The sequence below is a fragment of the Cnephaeus nilssonii genome (assembly GCF_951640355.1).
Source record: "Cnephaeus nilssonii genome assembly, chromosome: 11".
NCBI lineage: Eukaryota > Metazoa > Chordata > Mammalia > Chiroptera > Vespertilionidae > Cnephaeus > Cnephaeus nilssonii.
This window is the reverse complement of record NC_137082.1, coordinates 34,711,234-34,723,497: the sequence shown is the minus strand read 5'-3', so window position 1 is coordinate 34,723,497 and position 12,264 is coordinate 34,711,234. Positions and strand designations below refer to the sequence as shown.

General features: G+C 39.0%; 1 protein-coding gene across 2 annotated transcripts in view; it reads left to right on the top strand.

Annotated features, from left to right (window-relative positions):
- The window catches only part of CDK5RAP1 (CDK5RAP1 mitochondrial tRNA methylthiotransferase), a 48,365-nt gene that overhangs the window by 9,971 nt on the left and 26,130 nt on the right, over positions 1-12,264 (top strand). For both annotated transcript variants that reach the window (XM_079783760.1, XM_079783761.1), the window contains exons 6-11: positions 1,721-1,931; positions 4,720-4,840; positions 7,827-8,057; positions 8,299-8,396; positions 9,212-9,267; positions 10,547-10,677. In XM_079783760.1, coding sequence (XP_079639886.1) covers positions 1,721-1,931; positions 4,720-4,840; positions 7,827-8,057; positions 8,299-8,396; positions 9,212-9,267; positions 10,547-10,677 — 848 coding nt within the window. The remainder of the gene's footprint in view (positions 1-1,720; positions 1,932-4,719; positions 4,841-7,826; positions 8,058-8,298; positions 8,397-9,211; positions 9,268-10,546; positions 10,678-12,264) is intronic.

The following is a 12,264-nucleotide window of genomic DNA, read 5'->3' as shown; positions in this document are numbered from 1 at the left end:
CAATAAAATATATTTAAAAAAATAAAATAAAGGTTCTGTACCCTCTTGTTTCTAGAATTTAGTTAATGTATGCGGCCTTAAAACAGACTGTGTTCAAAACACAATTGGAGCATATTCTGTTACATAGATTAATGTGTTAAGTGATATAGGAAGATGGAAGGGTCAGTGGAAATGTTTTGTTCCATTTCAGTTCCTTCATTATAGAAATCCCTGGGTAAATATTAGAATTTTAGAAATCCCCCAAAGAGGTTTTTTTAAATGGTAAAAATATGTAACATAAATTTTACCATTTTAACCCTTTTTAAATGTACAGTTCAGTGGCATTAAGTACATTCACATTGTTGTGCAACTATCACCACCATCAGTTTCAGAACTTTTTCATCTTCCCAAACTGAGCCTCTATATCCATTAAACAATAACTTGCCATTCCCTCCTCAACTCAGTCCCTGGCAGCCACCATTCTACTTTCTGCCTCTATGAATTTGACTAGGTACCTCACGTAATTAGAGTAATACAATATTTTTCTTTTTGAGACTGACTTATTTCACTTAGAATAATGTCTTTAATTATGTGTCAGAATTTCCTTCTTTGTAAGGTTGAATAATATTCTGTTGTATGTTTATACCACATCCATTGATGGACACTTGGGTTGCTTTTACCTTTTGTGTTGTGAATGATGCTGCTATGAAGATGGGTGTACAACCAAGAATAGTTCTTTAAAAGATTAAAAAATATTTTTAGAGAGAGAGGAAGGGAGAGGGAGAAAGAGAGAGAGAAACATCGATGTGACAGTGAAATATCCATCGGGTGCCTCCTGCATGCCCCCTAATGGGGATTGAGACTGCAACCTGGGCATGTGCCCTGACCGGGAATGGAACTGGCAACGTTTTCAGTGCATGGGATGATGTCCAACCGACTTAACCACACCGGCCAGGGAAGAATAGTTCTTAAACAAGTATTTTCAAAGGGTGTTTGTAATAAAATTGACTTTTTATTAATTTGATAGTCTTATTAATAACAATGGTTTTTTAGCATATGGAAGATATCAGCATAGATGGTTAACTAATTTCTTACAGGTTTTACCGGTAGCAAGTATTATGGGCAAGAAGAGGGATAAAAAGGGTAGAAATGTATATTAAGCTTTATTTTTTAAAACATTTTTTAAAAATATTTTTTTTATTGATTTCAGAGAGGAAGGGAGAGGGAGAGAGAGAGATAGAAACATCAATGATAAGAGAGAATCATTGATCAGCTGCCTCCTGCATGCCCCCCACTGGGGATCGAGCCTGCAACCCAGGCATATGCCTTGACTGGGAATCGAACTGTGACCTGCTGGTTCATAGTTCAATGCTCAATCACTGAGCCATGCCAACTGGGCTAAGCTTTATTTTTAAAAATAAATTTCTGGTGCAAAATATTTTTATTTGTACCAACAAGTAATTTTCAATGGAAAAAAAGAGGTGGTTCGTGTTTAGAAAGGTGTTTGAATGGTGGTTTAGTTTTTTTCTGGGCATTTAATTGAATTGCTCTTGAGCCCTTTCCCTGTGGAAGATGCAGGTTCTAGTGCTATGAAAGTGTTTGGGCAAATAGGAGGGATGATGCTAAAGTCTCGGAGAAGTGTCGGTGCCCTGGCCTCTAACCCAGCTGGAGATAATGTGTAGTGAGAAGCCAGGAGACCCAATGAATTTGGGAACAGGTGCTTATTTCTTTTCCCTCCCAGGTTGCATGGCTGAGAGACTGAAGGAGGAGATCCTCAATAGGGAGAAAATGGTGGATATTTTGGCTGGTCCAGATGCCTATCGGGACCTTCCTCGGCTACTGACTGTTGCTGAGTCAGGCCAGCAAGCTGCCAATGTGCTGCTTTCTCTGGATGAGACCTATGCTGATGTCATGCCAGTCCAGACGAGCCCCAGTGCCACTTCTGCTTTTGTGTGAGTCACTGACCAAGAGACAGAGTAAACTTCTTTCTCACTTTAAAAATAACATGTTGTCCTAGCCAGTTTGGCTCAGTGGATAGAGCATTGGCCTGTGGACCAAAGGGTCCCGGGTTCGATTCCAGTCAAGGTCATGTGCCTTGGTTGCAGGCTCCTCTCCGGCATGGGCCCTGGTTGAGGCTTGTGCAGGAAGCAACCAATCAATGTGTTTCTCTCACATCGATGTTTCTCTCTATTGTTCCCTCTCTCTTCCACTCTTTCTAAAAAAAAATCAATGGAAAAATATCCTCGGGTGAGGATAAAAAAATAAATAAAAATGACATGTTAATGTTATTACATTAAAAAAATTAAGCTCTGGCTGGTGTGGCTCAATTGGTTGAGTGTCATCCCATGCACTAAGAGGTCGCTGGTTCAATTCCCGGTCAGGGCACATGCCCAGGTTGCAAGGTTGATTCCAGGTAGGAGGTGGGCAGGAGGCAGCCAATCATTGTTTCTCTCTCTCTCTCTCCCTTTCTCTGTCTCTAAAAAATTAATGGAATCATTAAAAAAATGTAATGCATGCACACAGTACAAAAGACAAAAAATGATGTATAAGATTTCCTCACACCTGTCATCCCCAGTCTCCTAGGCCACATCGCAGAGGTGGCATGGTAGTTGTTTCTTGTATAATCCTTTGAGAAGTGTGTGTGTGTCTTTTAAATCTTCACCTGAGGATATTTTTGCATTGATTTTTAGAGAGTGGAAAGGAGGGAGAGAGACACATCGATTGGTTGCCTCCTGCATGTGCCCCAACCAGGGCTGGGGATCAAGCCGCAACTGGTATGTGCTCTTGACCAGAATCTTACCCAGGATCCTTCATTCTGCAGGCTGACTATCAACTGAGTCAAACCAGCTAGAGCGAGAAGTGTTTTTCGCATATGTATTCATATACATAAAATGAGGTCTTTCCTACCCTCCCTTCTATACTTCTATTTTATCACGTAGGCTTTCCTGATTCTTTTTTTCTCTTCCCTGATCTTTAAAGTTAAAAAAGGTAATTGACAAAATGGTTTATATTTGTTGAAGAAAATGTGGAAAAGATAGAAAAACATAAAGAAGAAAGTAAGAATTAACTCTACCTCTACCACCTCATGATAAACACTATTATCATTTTGGTGTGTATCATTGCTGTCCTGTCCTTTGTGCTTATGTGTATATGCTTTGTTTATGTGTTTGTTTATAAAAAAATGGTTCTTTGTGTAATTGGTTTTATAACTTAAAAAATATTTTTATTGATTTCAGAGAGGAAAGAAGAGGGAGAAAGAGATAGAAACATCAATGATGAGAAAGAATCATTGATTGGCTGCTTCCTGCATGCCCCACACTGGAGATCAAGCACAAAACCCAGGCATATGCCCTGACTGGGAATCGAATCATGACCACCTGGTTCATAGGTCTATGCTCAAACACTGAGCCATGCCTGCCGGGCGGTTTTATAACCTTTTGTTATTTAAAGTGGTGAACATTTCTTATGTCATTATATTTTCTCTAACAGAGATTAGCAAATTGGCTTACAGCCTGTTTAGTAAATAAAGTTTTATTGAAATAACAGCTGTGCCCATTTGGTGTGCGGCTGCTTTCACCACTGCAACAGCAGAATTGAGTATGTGGCAGAGATTGTATGGTCTGCAAAGCCTAAAATATTTACTATATCATTTTTTGCAGAAAAATTTTACCAACCATTTTCATTTTAATGGCTAGACAATACTCTGTTGTTAGAATGCTTAATAAAAATAATCGCTAACATTTATTTAACAATTCTTCAATGAACATCTTTGATACATACTAGTAATTATTTCCTTACAATAAATTGAGGCTTTCATTATACAGGATGCAAATGAAAGAAAATGACTTAACTTAGATACCTAGCATTTGGACCAGGAATGTGAGAAATGCAGACCCCTGTGTTTTATTTTATTTTTAATCCTTACCCAAGGATATGTTTTTATTGATTTTTTTTTTTTTTTGAGAGTGAGAGGAGAGAAACATGGACATGAGAGAGAAACATTGATTGGTTGCCTCCCACACTCGCCCTGACTGGGGATTGAACCTGCAACCTTTTGTTGTACGGGATGATGCTCCAACCAACTGAGCTACCTGGCCAGGGCTGCAGACCCCTGTGTTTTAAATCCAATGTCTCTGCTTCCTATATGCACTTTATAGTATTTATTTATTTTTCTGGTCTAGAAGTGGAAAGTTCAAACAATATGAAAATATAAACAGTAGCAAGCCCAAGTGTGGTATGTCTTCACCCATTCCTTCACCACTGGTCCCTCAGGGTAATCACTATATCCACCAGTTATGGTTTGGTTTATATGCTGGGGTTAAAGAATAGTTTTTATTTTTTTAAATATATTTTATTGATTTTTTTACAGAAAGGAAGGGAGAGAGATAGTTAGAAACATTGATGAGAGAGGAACATCGATCAGCTGCCTCTTGCACACCACCTTCTGGGGATGTGCCTGCAACCAAGGTACATGCCCTTGACCGGAATCGAACCTGGGACCCTTCAGTCCGCAGGCTGATGCTCTGTCCACTGAGCCAAACCAGTTTTGGCTAAAGAATAGTTTTTAAAGATCAAAAAATGTCTGCCTTAGTTTTTCTTAGATCTCATATCGGTCCAGTGTGAGTACATTGTCAAGAGAATTTAGAGCCAAAGGATAATACCAAGGAAATTGTGACCTGCTCCTTGGGTTGGACCAAGACATTCTGCTGCTGTTACTAACTTCTGTCCTTTTCCCCCCAGGTCTATCATGAGAGGCTGTGACAATATGTGCAGCTACTGCATTGTTCCTTTCACGCGTGGCCGGGAGAGGAGTCGGCCTGTTGCCTCCATTCTAGAGGAAGTGAGAAAGCTTTCCGAGCAGGTGAAAAGTTCTCCAGACTTCCTTACTGAGAGTGTGTTAATGGAAGAATGAGGACAACTTTCTAGTTTTGCAGCCTGTGCTATTTTTAAGCTGTACAAGTTTAAAACCGTACCTGACCAGAAAGAATACATGGGTGTACATCTTTGGTTTGATGCCACAAATTATAGGCAGATCCACTGTGAAGTTTGCTTAAGGAGTCAACACAAAAGATTGGAGAGAGTATGAGAGCATAAGTTTAGAATCAGATGATTAAGTATGAATTCTGACTCCACTGTTCTCTGGCTTGGTGCCTGGGCACTGGTCATTTAAGTATCTTCTTCAAAACATAGTTTCCCCATCTATGAAAGAGGATAAAATAATACCTTTCTTGCCAGCTTATTGGAAGGATTGCTATTGGAAGGATATGGTAGTTTAAATGTTTTTAAACTACCTGGCACATAGTAATTTTTTACAGAATGATTTATTGATTTGTCTATTCTACAGAAACCTCCTATATCTTATTTTTTAATTTAATACATCTTTATTGTTCAGATTATTACAATTGTTCCTCTTTTTCTCCCCATAGCTCCTTTCCACCCCCCCTCTGCCCTTCCCCCCCCTTCCCCCCCACGTCCTCATCCATAGGTGTATGATTTACCTCCCATAACTTTTGTTCATTTTACCACTGGGCCAGCTTGCAGAGAATAGATGAGCTAGTACAGTGGTCGGCAAACTCATTAGTCAGCAGAGCCAAATATCAACAGTACAACGATTGAAATTTCTTTTGAGAGCCGAAAACCGACTTCTGTGCATGGGTCACGAAGTTTCAATCTCACTGTACCTGCGTGCCCGCATGTGGTATTTTGTGGAAGAGCCACACTCAAGGGGCCAAAGAACCGCATGTGGCTCGCGAGCCGCAGTTTGCCAACCACTGAGCTAGTAAATCAGATCAGAGGCTAGATGGAAGATACCTACTGCCTTCCTCCTATTGGGAGCTGGTCCCTCAGCCCTTGAGGAGGTCTCTCCTCAACCCTAGGCACAAACCTTCCAGCTGTGCAGAATAGGACAGTGGGTGGGAATGAGTTTTTCTTCTGCTAGAGTCTCTGTTTCCTGACTTGGTTGGTTCAGGACAAGGGAGGCTAGCCCCTCCTCCAGTTCTAAGTCAGCAGTTTGCCTTCTTTCTTACTCTCTGGCAGTGCTCTCTTTTTTTCACACCCATCCCCAAATTCTCAGTTTTTGTAGTTTGTTCCTTGACTGCTCACATAGGTACTGTAAGGTATTCCCCGTACACTACCTCTACAAGTGCTTCCTGGTCTAAAGTTGTCTCCTTCCTCTCCTCTCCCATCTCCTCCACAGTACCAAAACTCACTCTCTCAAGATAGCGAAATTCTGTTTAAGTAAACTGATGTGATGACAAAAACTCCCTAACCTTTCTAAGGTATTTGCATATAACAAAAGGAACTTAACATTAAAGTGAATCTTAGTGAACTCAAAGCCCACTAACTTGTGAAAAACTATGATTCTGCGTTATGTTTTAAAGGATCTGTTAATCACTTATTTATTTTACTTATAGAGTGTTGTTGTTTTTTAATTCACACCTGAGGATATTTTTCCCATTGATTTTTTTTTTTTTAGAGATTGTGGTAGGGAGGGATGAGGGGGAGAGGGAGAGAGACAGAGAGAGAGACATTGATTGGTTGCCTCCCCCACATACCCTGGCAGGGGATCAAACCTGTAACTGAGACATGTGCCCTTGACCGAGAATCGAACCTGAGACCCTTTGGTCCTTGGGCTGATGCTCTAACCACTGAACCAAACTGGCCAGGCCTAGAGTAACTTTCTAAAAGATGTCTTTCATTTAGATTTTTTAGACTACAGTTACAAAAAGAATAGAATATTTTCCTTTAACAGAATGTTGTTTATTCATTCAAACAATGGTTATTGATTGGAAGTCATTTAAGTAAGCAGCCTTTTTTTAAGCCACTTTATTATCTTTTTGAAAGAAAAAAATTTAAATACACAGGAAAGAGAGAATAGTATTGCAACCCCTTTTCCCTAGTTTACAGTCACTTAAATTTTTAAATTTAATTTTATTAAAAAAAAAAATCCTCACCTGAGGATATGTTTTCATTGATTTTAGGGATAGAGGAAGGGGAGAAAGAGAGAAAAACATCCATGTGAGAGAGAAACATAAATCATTTGCCTTCTGTATGCCCCCCAACCAGGGATTGAACCTGAAACCTAGGTATTTAAGTGAGCCCTGACCAAACCCACAACCTTTTGATGCATGGGATGAGGCTCCAACAAACTGTGTCACCTGGCCAGGGCTCAGTTAAATGTAATAATTGTTACATTTTTGCCATAATTGCCTTATCTATTTTTGTTGTTGTTGATAAAGTATTTCAAAGTGTAGCATAACATTTCACCCTTAAGTTAATACATCTCTAAAAAATAAGGAAATTTTCATTACCATTAATTCTTCTAATGAAATTAACCAAAAATTGCTAAATATCAGCTTAATCCTAGCCCACTCATACTCAGATTTTCTTAATTGTCCCGTAACTCTTTGTATTTGATTGTTATGTCTTTTTATATATGTGTGCATTTTACTTAGTTTTATATCCTGCTTTATTTGTTTTAATAAACTTTTATTAAACTTTTTAAAATAAAGTTTTGGAATAACTTTAAATTTACACAAAAGTTGCAAAGATAGAGTTATCTCTAAATGTTAACATCTTATTTAACTTTGGTACATTTGTCAAAACTAAAATGTACCAAATATGGTACATTACTATTAACTAACTTTAAACTTTTTTTTCCTGATTTTGCCACTTTCCCCACTTAATGTCATTTTTCTTTTTCAGGATCCAATCCAGGATCCACATTGCTTTTAGTGTATCCTGTTTTTTAAAGTTAACATTATGACACAGCTAATTTTAATTTTAATGGCACGAAGCTACCAAACTATTTTAAATTGCTCCCAAAATATTTATTTCCTGCTTTTCAGGGGCTGAAAGAAGTGACACTACTTGGTCAGAATGTTAATAGTTATCGGGACAATTCAGAGGTCCAGTTCAACAATGCAGTGTCCACCAACCTCAGCCGTGGCTTCTCCACCAACTATAAAACCAAGCAAGGGGGCCTTCGTTTTGCTCACCTTCTGGATCAGGTCTCCAGAATAGATCCTGAAATGAGGATTCGTTTTACTTCTCCCCACCCCAAGGATTTTCCTGATGAGGTAAGTGTTGATAGTTAACTGTGCCAAACTGCTATCAGTAGTATCCTAAGCATTTCTGTCTGGGACAGACAGAACATGGTTTGAGCAAAAGCAAAGCATTTGGATAATTCATGTGTTTGGTTTAATTAGCCTCTTAATTACTTGAAAATTAACTTTGGCAAAGAACAGAGGGGGTGGTATTCCTTTCTGTAAGATTCTTTGGTGAGACTTTGATGACCTTTAATGTGTTCTGTTTGACCAGGTTCTGCAGCTGATTCATGAGAGAGACAACATCTGTAAACAGATCCACCTACCAGCCCAGAGTGGAAGTAGCCGTGTATTGGAAGCCATGCGGAGGGGGTACAGACTTTTCAGTGCCTCCTTGAGGAGCAAACAGTGTCTAAAATTCTAGCATAGTGTGCAGCACATAGTAACTGCTCAATAAATATTTGTTCTATGAATAAACCCAGGGACATTGTAATTTGCTGTTGTTCACTAAGAATGTATAGACTAAGGACTGGATCACTCATTTCATTTGCTTAGCATGTTTTTTTATTTTTTATTAAGCACCTGCCATGTGGCACACTGAGATTTTAACATTAAAGTTTTTTAGGTCTTGGAATTTAGTACAGCTCTATGTGTTCACTTACTTTGGGAATAATAAATGTTGCAGAGAAAAGACTGAAAGGAGAATGTGACAGATGGCAAGCTGTATGGAACTAGTGTTTTTGACATTGGCAAATAAATCTTTTAGAGATTTATTTATTTGGCCCCTCCACTTCCCCCGCAAAGGTCAGAGTTCTCAGGCAGACTTGAAAACACTGTTAAACAAGTCCTTGACAACCTCCAAATTATTCTTGGTGACCTTGATATCCCTCTGGCCATAATCTTGGAACCAGAGAGCATATAAAATCATCTAGATCCTTTGAAATGTTTAATCTATCTTCATTATTAGTTAAATGCAGAAGGCTATTTAAAATAATTTATGTTCTTGAACTAAACATTCATAGGCCCTAAATTAGATTACAGTATAAGTTTTGGATCATAAGATCTTTTGGGTAGTTGAACTGATTGTACTGTCCTGTGTGGGTGAGAAGTGATTACATGTGGTATTTCATAGTGCTATCTTTTAATAGCATTCATTTAAAGAAGATTCTTTTTGTTCTTTATTGCAGCTATTCAAGAGAAGCTTATGTGGAGTTAATTCATCATATCAGAGAGTCTATTCCAGGTACATTTAAGAAATGTATCCTACTGAGCACATTACAGTGACCACAGTCTTAGTCAGATACAGGCAACACCTATGGCAGTACCTGTGACACCTTTTACACTTATTTTGCTTCTCTTAATTTCTCTCTCTCTCTCTCTTTTTCTCTCTCTCTCTCAGAAGAAGGGGGAGAGAGAAAGAGAAACATTGATATGAGAGAGAAACATCAATTGGTTGTCTCTAGTATGCACCCCAACCGGGGACCGAACCTGCAACCCAGCTAGGTATGTGCCCTGACCAGAAATCAAACCCATGACCTTTTGGTGTATGGGACAATGCTCCAACCAACGGAGTCACACCATCCAGGGCTCTTTCTCTCTTTCACTTCTTTCTGATTTTTTAATGTTTTGGTCTTGCTAGAAATACTCAGAGATGTGGATCAGTTTATGGCCTCAAGGCTAAAGAGTTTCATTTTCTATAGTTTTTGTGTTTCTGAGCATATGGGAGAAACTTTGTTTTTTCTTGTTAGTTGGCAAAGTTATATATGGTCTGAATTAGTAATGATTTGGGGGCAATTGATATCTTTAAAAATGTGTACTTAGAGATTATTCCTTTCCTATTTATCTTAACCCTTTTTCTTTCCTCCTAATAAAATTAGTCTGTAGTCTTTTACTTTAGATTTGGTTGATAATGTCGACATTTTGTCCAAATTTAAATGATTGTAACTTGTATTATGCATAAATACTTTCATTTTGATGGGACAGGATAGTGTGGAAGTTCTCTGGGCTGCAGTTTTCTCATCTATAAAATGCAATTAATACTACTCACCTCATTGGATTTTTGGGATAATTAAATAGGTTAAGTTAAATACTAGTAGATAGTAATATGTAGCACTTAGTAAGTATTCAGTAAATAGTAGTCATCGTTACTATTTTAAATGAACATTGTGTTAAACTAACTTCAAAAGTATATTTGTATGGGGCACTGCAATGTTTTTATAAAGCAGGACCAATTTGAAAATGTGGACTCCTACTGTGCTCCTAAATCCTACATTTGAAGTGAAAATACCTTTTCTAGTACTGAGGGGAATATAGACTGAGAAGCAAGGCTCTGGCATGGGAACATTGTAGATAGCCAGGACTATTCCCTCCTCGCTCCGCAGTGACCTGATTACACTTGCACATGGGCTAAATAGCTCCAGGAAAGCCCTTACAATTGCTATCCCTCCCTCTGTAGCCTACAAGTTCCAAAAGCCTCTCTTGAAAGTAAGCAGCTGTCCTTTGTCCTTTGTTGTGTGTTGCAGGCGTGAGCCTCAGCAGTGATTTCATTGCTGGCTTTTGTGGCGAGACAGAGGAAGATCACCTCCAGACAGTGTCTTTGCTTCGGGAAGTTCAGTACAACATGGGCTTCCTCTTTGCCTACAGCATGAGGCAGGTGAGCTCTGGGATGGGGGAGTAACTACTTCTGTGCTGAGACTGACATCATTTCTGACCAGTTTGGGGTTCACTGAAGATAACTGGAAATATAAATAGCAGCAAGGCAGTCCTTGAGAAACCACAAGGATCTTACCATTCATTTCTTTATTTTATCTAATCCAACTGTCTGCTATTTTACATACTGTAATTCAGCAGTTGGAGACGAAAAATAATTATCTGTGCCAACATTTCTCTTTATTAGAATATTTGAAATTATGTTTAGACTAGTGACCCAGTGCGTGAAATCGCATGAGACTCAGGACCCCAGACCCTGCTGCACCTCGGGACTTCCCCAAGTCCCGCCATCCTGTGAGACCCAGAGTCAAGTCCTCGCCCACCCACATGGGCCTTGCTGAGCACGCAGCCCCGCCCACCCGCACAGCCTCCTGGTGACCGGTCTTTGGTCGTTACGGCATTAGGGCCACTGGGTTTTTATGATATAGATTGTTTAGAATTGGAATGGGGAGGGATGGACATTATTCTCTTTACAAGAAATCTGAACTCATTTCTCAACATACAGAACTTCCTTTTGGCCTACAGACATGATTTGTTTTACAGAGGGTCCTTGTCACCCTCCCAGCCATCCTCAACTATTTTTAGTTTCCATTTTTATAGGTCAAGTGAACTCACTGATACCCACTTTGGAGTTTCTCCTATAACACAGATTCCCAGGTAAACAATACAAAAGGAGATGAGAAAGGAAACAGAGAATAATGTTTTTCTTGCAGAAAGGGGATAGTCTTGGTATGCTGCCTTTTTCTTGGTGGTAGAGATGAATTGCCTAGGTCATTTCTTATCCCCACAGTCACATTGGGGGTAACTTGCCTTGTGTTTGGGCTGGAGTTTGAGGATCCTCTGTCGCCATGGGCTCAGGAAAGCTGACTGATGAATGAATGAACCTGTGACCTTAGCCACTATCAACTCAGCTGCCATCAGTCAAGCTAACTCATTTATTTTAAAGCCCGCTGTCTCGTGTTCTGTAGGCAGTGTAAGTGGGCTGGTGTGTATATTCATGTCTCTTACAGAATTATTTCAGGGATGAAGCTTCAAAGGAGCTGTTGCTTATTTTCCATGAAAATCACAAACATGCCATAGGAATTCTTTATAATGTTAGATTTGGGAAATGGGTTTTCAGTATGTTATGGAAGCATATTCTATGGGCATTGGGCATTGAATATGAGTGTACACTTTGGGATCTAATTCCTGGGTTAGGGTTTAGGTTATAGAGACTTAATCAATAGCCTGTAAAAGAGAGCAAGCACTTAAATTACTCTTCTCTCATTTAATAACTATGTGACTTTGGGAAAGGTCCTTGGTTTCTTCATTTGTGAAATGGGGATAACATTAGTACCAACTCAAGTTGTTTTGAGGATTAAATAAGATAATATGTATAAAGCACTTAAGACAGTGTATAATAGAGGTAAGTTGTTAATAAGACAGAATAGAGTAAACCTTGTAAGAGAATTACATTTTAGGATTCTCTACCTATTCTCCATATTTTTCTGGATTTTGTAGTTCTCTCAAAGGCAGATTGATTTGAATACCC